At 52.0% G+C, this 16,525-nt stretch overlaps 9 protein-coding genes across 9 annotated transcripts; 5 read left to right on the top strand and 4 right to left on the bottom strand.

Moving 5' to 3' along the window:
* Positions 1-30: 30 nt before the first annotated feature.
* N7473_005362 (60S ribosomal eL14 domain-containing protein) lies at positions 31-1,442 on the top strand (the record flags this gene model as incomplete). Its single annotated transcript, XM_057151302.1, has 5 exons — positions 31-35; positions 459-579; positions 655-789; positions 960-1,223; positions 1,383-1,442. 5 exons carry the CDS (start codon positions 31-33, stop codon positions 1,440-1,442), a joined length of 585 nt encoding a protein of 194 aa, XP_057009107.1.
* Positions 1,443-2,255: 813 nt separating this feature from the next.
* On the top strand, positions 2,256-3,081 carry N7473_005361 (nascent polypeptide-associated complex subunit alpha; the record flags this gene model as incomplete). Its single annotated transcript, XM_057151301.1, has 3 exons — positions 2,256-2,474; positions 2,624-2,682; positions 2,748-3,081. 3 exons carry the CDS (start codon positions 2,256-2,258, stop codon positions 3,079-3,081), a joined length of 612 nt encoding a protein of 203 aa, XP_057009106.1.
* A 419-nt stretch (positions 3,082-3,500) lies between these two features.
* Positions 3,501-4,271, top strand: N7473_005360 (F1F0 ATP synthase subunit d; the record flags this gene model as incomplete). The annotated part of the gene is made up of 4 exons (XM_057151300.1): positions 3,501-3,509; positions 3,617-4,012; positions 4,084-4,170; positions 4,242-4,271. 4 exons carry the CDS (start codon positions 3,501-3,503, stop codon positions 4,269-4,271), a joined length of 522 nt encoding a protein of 173 aa, XP_057009105.1.
* A 1,168-nt stretch (positions 4,272-5,439) lies between these two features.
* Positions 5,440-6,492, top strand: N7473_005359 (uncharacterized protein; the record flags this gene model as incomplete). The annotated part of the gene is made up of 1 exon (XM_057151299.1): positions 5,440-6,492. One exon carries the CDS (start codon positions 5,440-5,442, stop codon positions 6,490-6,492), a length of 1,053 nt encoding a protein of 350 aa, XP_057009104.1.
* Positions 6,493-6,694: 202 nt separating this feature from the next.
* N7473_005358 (uncharacterized protein) lies at positions 6,695-7,395 on the bottom strand. Its single transcript, XM_057151298.1, has 2 exons — positions 7,179-7,395; positions 6,695-7,095 (listed from the first exon to the last, which is right to left on the bottom strand). The coding sequence occupies exons 1-2, from the start codon at positions 7,197-7,199 to the stop codon at positions 6,919-6,921; spliced, it is 198 nt and encodes a 65-aa protein (XP_057009103.1). The 5' UTR covers positions 7,200-7,395; the 3' UTR covers positions 6,695-6,918.
* A 407-nt stretch (positions 7,396-7,802) lies between these two features.
* N7473_005357 (uncharacterized protein) lies at positions 7,803-8,000 on the bottom strand (the record flags this gene model as incomplete). The annotated part of the gene is made up of 1 exon (XM_057151297.1): positions 7,803-8,000. One exon carries the CDS (start codon positions 7,998-8,000, stop codon positions 7,803-7,805), a length of 198 nt encoding a protein of 65 aa, XP_057009102.1.
* A 393-nt stretch (positions 8,001-8,393) lies between these two features.
* On the top strand, positions 8,394-9,971 carry N7473_005356 (uncharacterized protein; the record flags this gene model as incomplete). Its single annotated transcript, XM_057151296.1, has 1 exon — positions 8,394-9,971. The coding sequence occupies one exon, from the start codon at positions 8,394-8,396 to the stop codon at positions 9,969-9,971; it is 1,578 nt and encodes a 525-aa protein (XP_057009101.1).
* A 547-nt stretch (positions 9,972-10,518) lies between these two features.
* N7473_005355 (aldehyde dehydrogenase family protein) lies at positions 10,519-12,580 on the bottom strand (the record flags this gene model as incomplete). Its single annotated transcript, XM_057151295.1, has 3 exons — positions 10,519-11,968; positions 12,036-12,217; positions 12,305-12,580. The coding sequence occupies 3 exons, from the start codon at positions 12,578-12,580 to the stop codon at positions 10,519-10,521; spliced, it is 1,908 nt and encodes a 635-aa protein (XP_057009100.1).
* Positions 12,581-13,008: 428 nt separating this feature from the next.
* Positions 13,009-15,432, bottom strand: N7473_005354 (endonuclease III domain-containing protein; the record flags this gene model as incomplete). Its single annotated transcript, XM_057151294.1, has 1 exon — positions 13,009-15,432. One exon carries the CDS (start codon positions 15,430-15,432, stop codon positions 13,009-13,011), a length of 2,424 nt encoding a protein of 807 aa, XP_057009099.1.
* Positions 15,433-16,525: the final 1,093 nt, after the last annotated feature.

The following is a 16,525-nucleotide window of genomic DNA, read 5'->3' as shown; positions in this document are numbered from 1 at the left end:
ACCTAAAAGCCCATCTTCAAGCAGTTAGCAATGAGGTACCTCCGCTTGTTGTCATGAAGAACATAATAACGTGTCACAAGAATATCAGAATATGTAAGAAATTGAATATCATACAGCAGTGCTGTAACGAGAGCTCCGGCGAGAGCCTCACAGACACCGGGTCAATCGCAAATTACCGCATCATTTAAGCAGACAGAAGACGACAAGCAAAAGCAGGAACATACCAGAAAGCACCCTGTATATAGAGGGAAAGTTAGTGTCGAAGCTTGTGTCGTTATTTGGAAGCAAATTTGATCGTCGAGAGAAGGTCAGTCCAGCCAAAGAGCACCATTTTGCTCATGTTGAGACAGAAAGACAATAACAAATGACTTTGCAGAAAAAAAAACCGCAAGAAAAGCACCCCGACGGAATAACATTACACCGTGGATGATCCGGATGCTGACATAAGGCAACCCTAGACCCGCCACGAGTGGCCCGCTAAGCGAGAATTGTGTGGGCACATCCGAAATTCGCAGAGTCAACTTGGACAATCCGACACTTTCGACAACAACCCCCCGACACATCCAAACCCGGTCGACCGTGAGTGCCGCTATTGCAACAATCCAACTGAACAAGAAGAGAACAAGCGCTGAGACTTTTTTTTGTGTCCTCCAGAAATTCGCGATGGCCGATATCGACGTTAAGCTCGCTTCCTGGAAGCTGGTCGAGGTTGGCCGCCTCGTCCTGATCCGCCGCGGCCCCTACGCTGGCAAGCTCGCCGCCGTCGTCGAGATTGTTGACCACCGCCGTGTACGTTGAAAGAACAAAATCTCCAACCCATCGCTCGATTTCGCACCATCCGCTCCCGAGATGAGATATCCGACATACATGGAGAATCCGCCGAAGGAGCACCCCTGCGAACGAGCGATCATCAAATGTGTGTGTGGAAGATGTGTATTGACATGCGATTTCTGTTACAGGTCCTGGTCGACGGTCCCTCCAGCGAGGAGCAGAAGATCGTGCCCCGTCACGTTCTCCCTCTCGCTCACGCCACTCTCACCCACTTCGTTATCCCCCAACTTCCCCGTGCTGCCGGTACCGGCCCCGTCAAGAAGCTGTGGGCGAAGAACGAGATCGATGGCAAGTGGGCCAAGTCTGGCTTCGCCCAGAAGACCGACCGCACTGAGCGCCGGAAGAACCTGACCGACTTTGAGCGCTTCAAGGTTCTGCGCCTCCGCAAGCAGGTACGTTGAAAACGACATGGAATTTCGAGAATGGGATATGGGGAGATGCGCAGATTCAGCGAACTCGATTTGAACATTGCAACTCTTCAACCCTGATCCCGGAATCCCCAGTCTTTCTTGATATCCAATTTGGACCCATATCTAACCATTTATTTCCAGGCCCGCTACGAGGTCCAGAAGTCCTACGCCAAGGTCAAGGCTGCCGCTGCCAAGTCATAAATGATTACGAGGGTTTGGTGCATAGGATGAAGGAGGTGTCCTGGGACGGGTTTCCAATAGCTGGCCATTTCCACCAGCAAAATCGCTGTATGCATTAATCGATCTACAGCAAAAATGATTCAACTACCTTGATATCCCGGCAAGGGCTTGTGTCATAGTTCTGCTCTGCGTCTAGGCCCCAACCGGTCGTCCTCTTTTTGATAGATCTGGGAAACTCTTCTTTCCGTAAAGGAAAGAGAGCAAAATGAATTTATGTAAAAGTGGCCAGAGATGCGTTGATTTTCATCTGTAAAAAAAGAACAAAAATTGTATTTCTGAACTATTCAACAATCGTAGATAATTGTGAATTCATGAATACACTTGAAAGTATAACTATGATGTACATGAGGCTTGAGAGTCAGGCATGACGGTGAGGGCAGCACAGTGTGGGAGTCCGGGGTGGGCAAGTAACCGCCTCGCTAACGATTTTCGGCCGACGGCCTGCCGCACAGCTACGTGAACCTTCAACCTCACGACCAACAAAATCCACCCCGCTTCCACCACAGCTTCATCTCTGAGCTTCAGGTGCGTTGAACAATCCGATCCCCCGTCAAAATGAATTTCCAACCTCGAATCCCTTCATTTTCCGAGCTTTGTGTGGTTTGTGGGGGGGGCTTGTCGAACCTCTGCCCGCTTGACGCCCACCCTCCCACTATCCCACCTTGACCCGACCCTGTCCTCTCGAATTGCGCAACCATCAACCCTCTTTATGCTGGACTGACCTGTTGACTGTTTTATTTTCGCCGCTCAATAGATCCCCCTTACACATTCACAATGGCCGACCCCCGCGTTGAAGAGCTTCCCGATGAGGAGGTCCCCAAGACCGTCGAATCCGACTCTGAGTCCGAGGCTGGTGATGAGCCCGTTATCCCCGGCGGCGCTGCTGTCACCATCCACTCTCGCAACGAGAAGAAGGCCCGCAAGGCCATTGCCAAGCTCGGCCTGAAGCACGTCCCTGGCATCACCCGTGTCACTCTCCGCCGCCCCAAGAACGTATGAAGACACCTATCCACCTCAGCAGCTATGACGGCTTGTCGCAACTGTCGAGGTGATGCTAGTTATGCACGAGCATCATCGCGAACCAATGTGGCAGCTCAACATGCTTTTCAAGACGCTAATTCGGATTCCTTTGGGTTCTACAGGTCCTCTTCGTCGTTAACCAGCCCGATGTCTACCGCTCCCCCTCCAGCAACACCTGGATGTATGTGGCCTTCCTTCACCAAATCCATGCGATCTCGAAACCATCGTACTGACCCTTTCATTTAGTATCTTCGGTGAGGCCAAGATTGAGGACCTGAACGCCCAGGCCCAGGCTTCCGCCGCCCAGCAGCTCGCTGCTGCCGAGGCTGCCGGTGACCACGCCGGTCACGACCACGAGCACGATCACGACCACGGCAAGGGCAAGGCCATTGACCTTGAGCCCAAGAAGGAGGAGGAGGAAGAGGAGGACGATGGTGAGGAGGTCGATGAGGCAGGCCTCGAGGCTAAGGACATCGAGTTGGTCATGGCCCAGGCCAGCGTTTCTCGCAAGAAGGCTGTCAAGGCCCTGCGGGAGAATGACAATGATATTGTCAACTCCATCATGGCCCTCAGCATATAATGACCTCCATTGTGCGGTCAATACGGTTCTCTTGAGTGGCTTGGGTTTTCGCAGTCCAATGGGTTGAATCCATCGTGGATTGCGTTTTAGTGTACACAATGTAACCCAAAAAAAGAATTGAACCAACACTCGATATGTTCAGTCATAAAATTGTAGCGTCCTGTCGTAATTTGATTTACTAATGTCAACAATAACGTTTTCCACTCCCAGTTTTGAATTATTTGTTGTTCTTGTAGTCTTGCATAAATTTGTCCCCAAGTCTTACTCTCCTCACACCCGATGGTCGGATCCCGGGTCGTCACGTGCCATCCGCATCCAAACCTTTCCGAGTCAAACTCGCCTGTCCGGCACCTCCCTGCAAATCGAACCCTCCCCCTCCTCTCTCCACCTCCCACTACCCTATCTCTCCTTCCGTCACAATGGCAGCTGTAGGTCTCACCGATTCCATTTCCATGCGCATCATGGGCCGGCCCCCGACATTATATCAACCTGAAAGCACAACGGCTAACCAAAACCCTCCCCTTACCCGGAACAGCGCAGCGCCGCACTCAAGCTCGACTGGGCCAAGGTTTCGACCTCCCTCGGCCTCCGCGGCCAGACTGCCGCCTCTCTGCAGTCCTTCAAGAAGCGCAACGATGATGCTCGCCGCAAGGTCCAGGTCCTGTCCGAGCAGCCCCAGACCATCGACTTCGCCCACTACCGCGGTATCCTCAAGAACCAGGCCGTCATCGACGAGATCGAGAACCACTTCAAGACCTTCAAGCCCGCTTCCTACGATGTCAGCCGCCAGCTGAAGGCTATCGACGCTTTCGAGGCCCAGGCCGTCCAGAACGCCGAGCAGACCAAGGGCAAGATCGATGCCGAGCTTGTCAACCTCCAGAAGACCCTGGAGAACATCGAGACTGCCCGTCCCTTCGAGGACCTCACCGTGGTATGTATTTGTGTGGGGAAACGATGCTATTGGGACGGTCGCTTATTACGTTTTCTTTTTTCTCTTTCTAGGATGAGGTTGCCTCTGCCCAGCCCGAGATCGACGAGAAGACCGCCTCTCTCGTGTCCAAGGGCAAGTGGATGCCGCCCGGCTACAAGGTATGTTTAACGCTCTATCAATTCTGCGGTTGGTATATCACCAATGCTTATGCTTTTTTTCTTCGTTGCAGGAGCGCTTCGGCGATCTCTCCGCCGTTTAAACGGTGGGAACGTTTCCCTCCAATTCCCCTTGTTATCCCCCGTGTCATTACACCGCAAGATGTATTTTTTTCAAAGTCAAGCATATGGCGTTTTCGCCAGGGTACGGTTAGAAACCTCCCATCGTTGGTGTGGTGGGGCGGATGGGATGTGTATAGAAACAAATTCAAATCCAGATGGTTTCTGCGTTTCCTTTGTCGAGAGATACTTTCACCTACTTCTCCTACAACTCGAATAGTTCCTCCATATATAGTTTAGCGTGATGTAGACTCTGATGTAGAATAGTTACATTCCAAGTATGACCTTGTGGATGTGGCTTGGAGTGGGAATTGGTTGGTCCATAAGGCACGGGTGCCTGGACAAGATATATATCGGACCCGGGAACTAACCAGCGTCCGCAATAATCATGTTCTTAACTGGCAGATTTGAAGACTTGAATTTGACCTATGAACAGGATCTATTTATTCTAGTGGTCTACCTAGAGATTTGGAGTTGATGACCTCAGCACCTCGATTCCTTCCTACCTATCATTGCAGGTACGGACCCCTCCCACCACCCAGTATCACGAAGAACTCCAATTCGGAGATGACGAGCTGGAATGCAATTTAGAATTGACAACCCCAGGTTTAATGACATCGCTCCAGTGGCAAGAAATACAGCGTCTACAATATCCAGCCATAGACCGCCTTCCTCGTAAAACTTTCCAATACATCCCCAGCTGACGGCGCCACCTCACGATGTCATAGCCCGATAGCGTGAGGCTGTGAGCCAAACAGACACATGCCAAGACATGTCATTTCACATCTATTCAGGTCTACCCACTTCCCCCTCCTCCCCCTCTCCTCCCCTCTTGTCAGTGACGCCTTGTGCGTCGATTTCTTTTCTCTTCATATGCGTGATCGGACACTTCAATGGCCCCGTCATGATTGTTTTGCTCTCCGAGTGCCGTGGGCAATAATGCCACTGAGATGAATATCGTCAACTTCGATTCCCCGCCCCTATTACAAGACACATTCCTTTGCATAGCGGCGCGATTGCGGGGAAGATTTGGATATTTGCCAGATCTCTTTCTTCCTACCTAGCTTGACCTGAAAAATTTACAAAAAGCTAAGAGGGTTATTCATTTCAATTCTACAACGAATCCTTACTACCTCGCCTTCAAACTCGCAAATGGGTCATCCCGACCCGCTGGCCGTCCACCACCGCACCTCACGCCTGGAATCTCTCCCCGTCGAAATCCTCCAATTAATCTTCCTCCATAGTTTGGAGATCAATCTACCCCGGGCATCGCCCCGTCTTGCCCGCGCACTGTCCAACCCTCTACTATACACATGGCTTATCCGGCTAGTCTTTAGCAGCACGAATCCTGGCTCGCGGGAGGGTTTCTTCACACCAGACTTCTTACCACCACCGTTGGATTTCTGGGCGCTGGAATGGGAGGAGAGGCAGCGGTTGCAGAGTTCTATTTTGGCGTGTCGGTGGTGTACGTTACCACTTATGAGGCGGTGTCAACGGGAATATGTGGATCATGCTATTCGGCGCAAGTGTGCGGATTTGGTCTTTTCGGAGGAGGATCGGGTCTTGCTTGATTCTTTGGATGGGCGATTCGATGATTTGGGGGAGTGTGATAAAGCTGTTGATGGACGACGGGGGAAGGGGGATCTCGTTCTTCCTGCGCAATTACCGGATACAGAGCGAGACCGGTCTTCAGTATCGCGCAGTTTCGACCGGAAAGTGGCTATTTGGTTCCATTTCGGTGCTGTGCAGATCCGCGAGCCGAATGAGGTCTATTACGAGAATGATCTCTTTCGATTACCCTGTTCGGTAGTCATCGGACCAGGTCGAATACCGGATAAAGTACTTCAGGAACCGTGGTCAGATGCGCAATTCGAGTTTCTTCAGTTACTCTCGGGGGATTTCTATCTGGATGAGGATGAACATTCTGCGGAGAGGTCTGTTGAGATTACGACGCGGTTGATTCGGAAGCGTAGGATCGAGCCGTTTCGGAGGCTATTAAGGATGTCGTTTCGTGCGGCGAATTGTCGGGTCCCGGCGTGTTGGCCGTTGAAGCCTGATCATTATCATTTGATACGGAGGTATGGAGGGGGAGGACCGGGTGATCCTTTTGCCCATTTTATTTTGAGTGAACGGTGGGATGTCATTCCTGCATCTGCGAAGGAGGATCTGTTGCGGTTGATTGAGCCGGGACAAACTGCGACTTGAGCAGTTCCGAGCTACTAACCAAGTCCTGGGCATTATTGCATCGGCCAGGTACACAAGGAACCTGGCATGCCTGTAACTCTATGCTTCTTATACGACCACTCTTGTACATCTCCTCGCCTACCCACAACTCAACAATTACAAACATTGTACATAGTGGTACTACGGAACCAAATCAGGAAAAAACCACTCAATATCCAAAGCAATCCTCATATTAACGCGCCTGGGTATGTAATATAGACATGTAAAAAGGACTTAGAAAGCAAAAGGCCAGCAAGGCCATATCCCAAAAAAGAAACGCAACCCAAATAAATCATGGCACCGTCATAGTCAAAGCGACTGCTCGACAGGGCTAATGCAATCCCTCATCCCGATTGTGACATGGTATTGTGGCCCTATCGCGTCGACGAGACATCGTATTTAGTCCCGTCAGACTGCCGATCTAGTCCGACGACGCCGGCGCCCTGAGCAACCCTGGCAGGTCAGGCAGGAGATGATCACGTCGAAGACGGTGATGATGCCGTCCAGGATGGCGCGGAGAATGGAGCCGATGGCGTTGACGATGCCCATGAGGCAACGTCCGATAGCGTGGAAGACGCCGGTGATCTATAAGAGGGGAGAATGTTAGTATAAAAGCATGGCCATGGGGTCAGGTCGTATTAGAGGAAGGCAGTGTCAGTGTAACATACACAGGAGACGACGGCACCCATGTTGACGAGGTTATCACGTCGAAGATATGTTGTTTGTAGAGTAGAAGTTTAAGGCTTGGGTTTGGTTGGAATGACAGGTCCAGAGCTGGAGGAGGCGGTTGCGTGGGTAGAAGTGTCGCTGAAGGGGCGCATGGTAAAAAAGAAAAGAAGATGTACAAGTGTTGACGCAGGGGAGGGCCTTTTAAAGAAGAGTCCTTCTGGGGGAAATGACAACGGTCCTAATCAGAACCTGATTGCCAAGGTAGGGGGACGGGGGGTCACAAACAGAAGCAGCCACACGATGGTGCTTCTTTGCTTCCGGATACGTAACGAGGTGGCCGAAAGGGGTGAATGATAGACGTAAATTGGCTACCAAGCAGGGTCCAGCAGGCTTTTTTTCTTTTCTTATTTCTTTTTTTAGGGGCTTGGATAAGAGGAATGTAATAGGGCTGAGATAGCACTGACGTAGTTCGGGAGGGTAGCAAGAGCGGGAAAGTGGAAGTATAGAGGAGATCAGGCAGGGAAAGACAGCCACGTTCTGCAATTTCAATCTCGGTGTGGAATGGAGATGATGAAGAGACAAGGAATCGGGAAGAAGCTTCTTCGGCAACAAAGTACTACTAGCTAGTAACTACCCCGTACGGTTCGGGATTGGGTTGGTGGCTTCAACTGGATGCCGTCATCACGACGCTCTGGCTGGACCAATTCCTTGATTTCACGATAATCCCTGCCGCGGGTGATGTTCGCTGGTGTGGCTGGTTGAGAGCTTTTCGTTGGTTCAGCTTTGCATTGAGTGTTGGCACTGACCGTGTTATTATCCATGGATGAGGAATATGCTCCTTACTCCTCATCTATCCTCGCGAACCTCTACGAAAAGGGGACCCTGAAGGGAACTGAAGCTGTTTCTACTGTAAAATGTCAATGACATCACTTGATATCAGGTGATGCAGCAGACTAGTCCCAATTCGGACAATGGAAAGTGGGGTGATTATTCACCTCCCACGTGACTGACAGCAGCCCTGCCTGGACTTGTGGCAAACGGGCTCGTCTCCCACCAATCAGCAGCCTCGAGGTCGATCTCGAAAAGCAAACGCTGTTTCGAAGATACTAACTTTCGGAGATCAGAAAAGACACCGACAATGGAGGACTCACAGCAAACACAGCTGTGATGGAGGAGGGACACATACATGGCCGTGACTATTACTGTGATGTGCCATGGCTCCCCGCAAGGGCAGTAATGCCTCCGTGACGCGGGAGAAAAAAGATCGCGTTCTCCCTGGCGGACGTGTCTCCGGACCCAAAGCCAACGCCTACGCCAACTCGAGGATCGCGAAATCTACACGCTCCCCGTCCAAGCCCAAGAGGCCCCCTGGACGCCCTTTCAAGATGCCGGCCCGAAGCCACTCCTCCCAGCCTTCGTCCCGACCGACAAGCGCGGTCCAGACTTCGGCTACCCCGAGTATGGCTTCGACTCCGGCCCCGCGGGCGTTGTCCATACTCGAGACTCTTCCGGTGGAGGTCATTGAGCAGATCTTTCTTTACTCGCTGAACCTCAACCTGCCTCGCGCATCACCCGTCCTCGCCGCTGCGGTCTCAAGAGATCAAATCTACCGAATCCTGATCATCCTCGCCTTTTGGGATGATCCCCCAACGAATCCCCGCAGCGAGCCTATCAATAGCATTCTCCGGCCGCTGGACTATGCGCCCCTCACGTTGGACCAACGAGGCACGCTACAGGAAGCGGTCTTTCGCTGTCGGTGGTGTACCATGGAGCGTGTGCGCGAGCAGATCCCGACCATCATGATCCTCACCATTCACCGGCAATGGTTCAATCTGGGCATCAAGATGGAACCCGATCAGAAAGCCGCATTGGACAAGTTTATGAACCGCGAGGACGACATGATCCGGGTTTTCCGTGGCGAAGGACCACCAGTCAAACTGGCCGCGCAATTGTGCCAGCACCCCGAAATGCTACGCGTTTCGCGCATCCCCGGTCCACACAAGTACGAACTCCACGTCAAGCCCATGGTTATGGTGGAGGTACGTTCGGAAACGATGAAATCGATCGTTGCTTGGCCGGCTCTGTCTATCCTGAATTTCCCAGATCACCTCCTTCGTGGTCACAAAACGGGGTTCACCCCGGACGACGTGATGTACCTAGAGATGCTGCGCATGTGCTCGGATAACTATGCCCAGAACGACACACCACTCCTCCCCTCAACTATCTCGACTGTGAATCGCACCGTGCTACACGAGGGCGTTGGCAAAGCCATCCGTACACAAAACTACAACGCGCTCATCTCCCTCCTCAAACTCGACGAATACATCTTCCGCTTCCACATATCCCGACAAGGTCGACCAGTCTGCTACACTATCCCATCAGACCATTTCTTGACCGTGACCCGAGTTGGCCGCGACAAGCCCCATCTCAACGCAGCCTTCTTCGAAGCTCTCATCCGTGCCAGCGCAGAATCAATCCCCACCAACGCACCCGAGATCGTACAGTGGACATTAGAAAATGTCCATCTCTTACAGCGCAATCCAAGCACGTACAACGAGATCAACGGCAAACTAGCGCATTGGTTGTCGAATTTTGTGCTTCGCTTGCCGGAACAGCTGGATTATACCCAGGGATTCCCGCAGGGTCAATTGTTCAATTGTGGTCAGTTGGATCCACTGGATTTGGAGGCTTGTCGATTTATTGAGGAAGTGCTTGAGCCGTGCCGTGGGCCGCCGACGAATTGGATGCCTGAGTCGCAGTTTCGAATTGAGGAGTGGTGGGTGAAGAAATGAAGTGAGAAGTGAAACGATATGCATGCCTGTCAAGGTTGTCCATCCCAATCGTGGTGGATGGACCCTTGATAGGCCTTTTGGGGTCGCGTTTATCATCTGAGCGATCCTTTTGATACCCTTGGTCTATTGACTGTGTCAATGACTTTTTGATAGGACAGTACTTGGCTGTACTGTCTGATCTTGTACATCTTGTGTTATTATGTAACATACTCCGACAAGCTATTTCCCTTGTTGAATCTGTGTATAGAAAATGATTATTTTGTTGAAGTATATATGTGTATAAGAAATATCGTACAATCCTAACAGATCAGTTTCAGCCCAAGCAAGCAAGGAAACCAAATACTGTCTACAGATCTCACCTCACCAAATCAGCCGAAAACCCTACTCACCGAGAGAGTTCCCAGTCGCCCGCATCTCAGCATAGAGACTCGGATCATAAGACTTCTAAGCCGCCCACATCTCGTATTGGTTATGCTGCGATGCGGGCGCGTCGGAATTCTTGTGATTGGAGTCGAGTCTTTATGCTGAGATGCGGGCGTGTCCACAATCACATATTCCCCAACAACCGCAGAATACCAGCAACACGCCCCCCAATCGTGATCTGATACCCCGTCTCAACAACCCCCTTACACATCTCCCACGCCGAAACACCATCCTTAGCCCCCGCAGCCCCCTCCGACTTCTGAATCGGATAATCCACCCGCGGCGGAATCGCCGTTCCCATAACCTTAGGAAACTTATCCACACAAACGGCCTTGAGATTACACAACCCGCGCAGACCCTCATCACCCGCAAACCGGCCATACCCGGAGCCCTTCACACCGCCGAAGGGGAGTTGCACGGCATAGAACGCGCCGAAGTCATTGACGGAGACCATACCGGCTTGGATACCGCGGACGCAGGTTGCCACGTCGGTCGCGTTGTGGCCGAAGACACTTGCGCCGAGGGCGTAGAGGGTTGAGTTTGCGATTGAGACTGCGTCGGCGGGGGAGTCGGCGCGCATGACAAGGAAGATGGGCGCGAAGAGTTCTTCTTGCGCGATGCGCATGGACGGCGTTACGTCGACCAGGAGCGTGGGCGTGAAGTAGTGGCCGTGTTGGTGGGTGGGGTGGGTGTATCGTTTGCCGCCTGCTAGGAGGCGGGCGCCTTGGCCGACGGCTTCGGCGATGAGACCTTCTAGTTTATCGAAGGAAGCGGGGGAGATCATGGCGCCCATGTCTGGGGTTGTGGTTTTGTCGAGGAGGATGGACCCGAGACGGAGGGCGCGGATGCGTGGGGTGACGAGGTCGATAAGTTTGTCGTATGTACCCGGGAGAGCGATGACGCGCTCGACGCCGATGCAGTTCTGGCCGGCGGATTGGAAGACGCCGCGCATGAGGATTGAGGAGATGGCGGGGAGGTTGCGGATTGTGCGGGCGTCGTCTAGGATTACAGAGGGGTCTTTGCCGCCAAGTTCGACGCAGACTGGGGTTAGGGATTTGGCGGCTGATGCGCAGACTTTGTGCGCGACGGGGCGGGAGCCGATGAAGGTGATGTGGGCGATTTCCGGGTGTGAGGTTAGCTTGTCTGCGACGGCGGGGAGACAGACGGCGGTTTGGACGAGGTCGCGTGAGTGGCCGCAGCTGGAGAGGGCGCCGCGGACGATGTCAAGGAAGTATGCGGTGCACCAGGCTGTCTGCTCGGAGGGCTTGACGATGATGCTATTGCCGGCGAAGAGTGCGCTAATGACGGGTCCGATGAAGTTGTGGAAGGGATAGTTCCATGAAACAGCTGCAGAGACGACTCCGAGAGGCTCGTAGGTCACCATGTTCTTCTTGTACATCATCAGGAAATTGGTCGGCCGGCGCGACGGCAACAGCGCCTTCTCGCCATGATCGATAGTCCATTTGAGCTTTTCAGCGGTGACGAGGATCTCGCCAAAGGAGGCATCCACTTTGGTCTTTCCGGAGTCGAGGCAGCATGCGATTACGATGTCATCTTGGTGATCGAGGACGTATCTAGCAGGAGGAGTCCGTCAGCATCATAGTCCATAGCATAATATATTTGTACTGAAGAGAAACATACTTCAACAGAGTGCGAAGAACCTTCCTGCGCTCAGCAAAACTGGTCTTCGCCCACTCCGGCTGCGCAGCCTTTGCAGCTTGAACAGCAACATTGACATCCTCCACCGTCGCTGGCTTGATACCATTACCTAGGACACGTCCATCGGCAGGGCAGTAGCTCATAATCAATTTGTCATTCCAGACCTAACATCCAAGAAACAGTTTATTAGCCCAATCCTCTAATGCACAATCCTGACACTAGCGAAGCTCTCCCCATCGTCAATAACTCACCCCTCGAACCTGATCCTCCAGCACGCGCTTCTCCGCCCCAGTAACCTCCCCCCACTTCTTTCCACCGGCGCTATTGCGCACTTCCGCTGGCAATGGCACATTGAACGACACCGCGGCCTCTTTCAGGCATTGAATGTAGAGGTACCCCGCGTAGATGGCGGCCAGGGAGACGAGCGCGACGCCAGCCCATTGGGCGTGTTCGGCGGTAACACAGGACCCGTGGGTGTCGACGATGTCGAGCAGAGGCTGCGGGAGGTAGGAGATTAGTTGATCCATGCTGCAGGGGGTGTATTGGTGGGAGTGGGCGTTGCCCCTGGAGCTGTTGGTTTAGGGATGAGGAAAGCTCCGTCTCGGGGATCTTTTTGTTGATAGGCGGGCCGATAAGAACGAACACTAATGGCTGTAGTGGTCTGATGTTGGAAATGCGGAGTATTCAGGCTGGTTATCAGAGATTTTGTATTGAGAAGAAATATTGTAATCAAATGTGAATTGATTTATTTTCTGTGAAGTAGCAAGTTATGTCTCCCGTAGCTAAATCATGGCCAGCACCATCTTTCTCTCCTGACCTTGTCATAGTAATTCATCCCTCGTAAATGGCATAAGGTGCCCAAAATCAACGCCGTCCTAAATCATAAAAAGCAGAAAAGATAAATGTGTGTAAGCTAATGTGCAGCCATAAAACAGCAGATGACTCAAGGGCCGAATCAAGAGCCCTCTCCATTGACCTTCTTCAAGGTCAGCTTCAAACGACGGGAGGTTCGGGTGGCATCAGCAGCAGGAGTAGTAGCCTTTGATGGCTTCTTGGTGCTAGTCTTCTGGCTGCCAGACTTCCGAGTACCGGCCTTCTTCTTGTTCTTTGCGGACTTGGCCTTCGAAGTGATAGTTTGAGAAGCGTTTCTGGTAGCGCGAATTGGCTGCCTTCTCTGGGGAAGCTGTGCCTCCGAGTCGTCACGCTTGCGCTTCAACGGATTCTGCTGCGCCAATTCCAGGGTTCCTTCAACAGCAGGCTGGGTCTGCTCCGGTTGTTCCACAGTCTCCGCAGATGCAATTTCCAGAGCGACTGGTTCTTTGTCCACAGACTCCTTTGTTGCACGAGTGACCGTAGACTTTTTGATAGTCTTGGCCGCAACACGCTTCCCCTTTGTGGCTTTCTTGCCAACCGTCGACTTTCTGGTGGAAGCCCTCTTTGCAGGTCCGGCTTGCACATGAGTGCGCGACGGAACTATCTTCTTTCGTCCTGTCCGCTTGACCAGATCCTCAATGACACACCCCTTGTCCCAGTCTGCACTTGTTGGACTGGTGATCGCACGGCAGCGGGGACATTCTTTGCCATGCTTGATGAACAGCTGGTGAAGGGAGTACTTGAGCTCGTCAGGGATCTTCACATCCAGATGGCTAAACGCAGTGATCTCGTTGGCTTTGTCCGGTACCCAGCCAAGCCACTTGCAGATGCGGAATATGTGCGTATCGACTGCGAAACAAGGGCGCTGCAGACAGAACAGAAGCACACAAGCTGCTGTCTTGGGTCCGATACCGGGGTATCTGATCAGAGCCCTCATAGCCTTGCTTGCCTTGTACTTGTGTATGTATTGAAGGTTCAGGAAATGATCCTTGGCACTGGCGATATCGTACTCCTTGACCTCCTCAGCTTCCTGGGCTTCATCAGTGGACATATTTGACTTCTCATTGCCGGTAGGGGAAGATTCCTCAACGGCGTGGCGGTTCTTGCGCTCTTGGTTCTCCTCGTAGACTTGATCCAACAGAGCCTTCAAGTTCTTGCTCTTGATGTCTGCCAAACCACCGCTTTTGATTGCTTCGAAAACGTCTTGCAATGGCGCCCGCCGAACTGCATCCCAGTTCACACTCCCCTTGCCGATGCCCTCAGTGAGTGTGCCAAATCGCTGCACGAGCCCGTTGAAAGCTTTGGCGGAGTTGCTTCCAGAAGTGGCGCCACTAAGGAGGGTGCGAACTAGAGCATCCAGAACCGAGGGAACTTCGCCACAGCCGGTGACAGTAAGGGAAGGATCAGGAATCGTCTTTGGTGCAATGACTTCCCCATGGGCTTTTGACAGGAGGTCATTGACCTGGTGGCACGCCTCAGCAGATGGGAATTTGAAATCAGGATAGGGAGTTCGACCGGGAGTTAAGCCGTAGTCAAACTTCTTGACTGGCTTTTTCGCCGCATCTGGTCCCTGAGCTGCTGGGGATGTTGGGATGACGGTATCAGCTGCAGGCTTCACATCCGGAGTCAGCTCGGCGACATTGGTTCCACCGAGAGGCTGAGACTGAATCTCGTTGAGAAGACTACCGGGAGGCACAGTAGAGCTGACAACACCAGTAGAGACAGGGACAGTTCCCATATTGTGAGGAAGTTCGATGAAAGCTGGAGTGTCCTGCACCGCAATAGTGGGCTGGGGATCTGGGACTGATGCATTGGTATCAATTCCATCAGGCAATTGATCTTTCTTTTCAACACCATTCTGAATGACCACAGGGTCTGCAAGAGTATCGGGCCCTGTCTCCGAATCGTTGGTAGGCTCGGACGGAGTTAACGCGGTCAAAGTCTCATGCTGAGAATTAGGGGCCGTAGCGGGTGGCGCATCAACCTTGCCGAGACCAATTTCTTCAAGAACCTCATCTGCCTTGTCGACGGTGTTAGTAAATGCAGAAGGCTTGGTTGGCTCCGTAGAAGTCTCGTAGACACCATTCTCCTTTGGCGGGAATGCTTCCTTGTCAGCGCTGGCAAGTGAGATGCCAGAATCCCCCTCTACAGGCGATGGAATTGTGGGAGGGGTGTTGGGAGTCTGGAAGTTGTCGGTCACAGCTGTAGACCCAGATTGAGGTTCGTTTGCTCCCACTCCGGGGCTGGGAGTCACTGGCTGTTCATGTCCGACGATGATTCTCAGCTTTGATGAGGCCTCATTTGCGGGTTCACTGTCAGTCACCGGTGAGGTAGAAACACCGTTCATCCCAGTTGCTTCCACTTCCTCATTTCGAACAGAGGAGTCACTTGCAGAGCCCTTCTTGGAATTAGGAGCCGCTCTCTTGCGCTTCTGTGGCACAGTCTGAGTGATCGATGCAGTAGATAAGCCATCCTTGGCCCGGGATCGGGTGGTTGGCCTAGCCATGTTGACTTCAGAAGCCGTCGAATTGCCTGAGGGAATTTGAAGTTGGAAAGTAGATAATTCAAAGGATGAAGTAAGGTCAGGTCGACGTTGAAGCTGGGCGGACCACTTTGGGATGAGAACTAGATCGTGATCGGGAATGTAGCTGCCACGGATGACGTCAACTGCCTCGATTCCCTGAATCGTCTCGGAAGGGGTTGAAATTGAGGAATCGACCGGACTGGAAAGCCGAGATATGAAGAGGGGAAGATTCGAGAGCGATGGCTCGAGGGATGGGTTAGAAAGATTGTTGGAAGGTGAAGTTTGGTAGGCTCCGACTGGCTGCCTGGGGGCTATATCGTTGGCCTCATGTGGCCCCCCACGCCGTGACAGGTTCAGCTTGGGTCGAACCATCACGAATCTGGTTTCTGGGATTGGGATGAAGAGGGTGAGAGAGATTGAATCTGATCAAAAAGCAGGCAGAGAGAGTGAGTTCGCAAAGATGATAGGAAAGAGAATTGCATAGATCGCGTGTATGAATAGTGCTGTATACTTGTACCGCGACGTTCCATAAATTTGAAACCCGACGAATGTTCAGAATCGTCATGGCAGCCGCGATTTGAATGATAGACTACTGAGATGGTATCTATGCCAACGAGAAAGACGATATGCAAGATGTCACATAGGGTAAGTGTATGAATAGTAGTAGTACAGTGGGGTTCTATAATTTGAAACCCCAACGAATTTTCAAAATCATCATTTGAAGTCGCGAGTTGAATGGTAGACTACAGAAATGGTATACATGCCATCAAGAAAGATGATTAGAAAGACGTTCAGAAAGAGCTCTCAAAAAGAGAGATTGGAATGGGAGTAGTTGGTCCGTTTCTCTGGTTTCTAGACCCAGACTTATGAGCACTGCTACTGTACAGAGAAGGTAAATTTTTCTATTCAAATGGTATCTGACCTCAATTCGAATCAAGCTAGATGTTTCATAGCTATCGAAATCTTGAGGAATATGCGTTTTCACATCACTTGTTACGTCACATGGGAAAATATCGTCCGCCCGTCTAGTATGCCACCATACAAACTCCTAGACTCCGGATGCAAAATCGAACAA

This window comes from Penicillium subrubescens (assembly GCF_028828155.1).
Source record: "Penicillium subrubescens strain IBT 31985 chromosome Unknown utg000004l_segment0_segment0, whole genome shotgun sequence".
Classification (NCBI taxonomy): domain Eukaryota; kingdom Fungi; phylum Ascomycota; class Eurotiomycetes; order Eurotiales; family Aspergillaceae; genus Penicillium; species Penicillium subrubescens.
Note: the sequence above shows the minus strand (reverse complement) of the source record. Positions and strands in the feature narration are given on the sequence as shown.

Bases quoted from the DNA above. Each gene is read 5' to 3' on its own strand.
- N7473_005358 (XM_057151298.1), bottom strand. From the start codon at position 7,199: ATGGGTGCCGTCGTCTCCTGT. The intron at 7,096-7,178 runs GTATGTTACACT...CCCCTCTTATAG, and splicing joins TGGGTGCCGTCGTCTCCTGT to ATCACCGGCGTCTTCCACGC.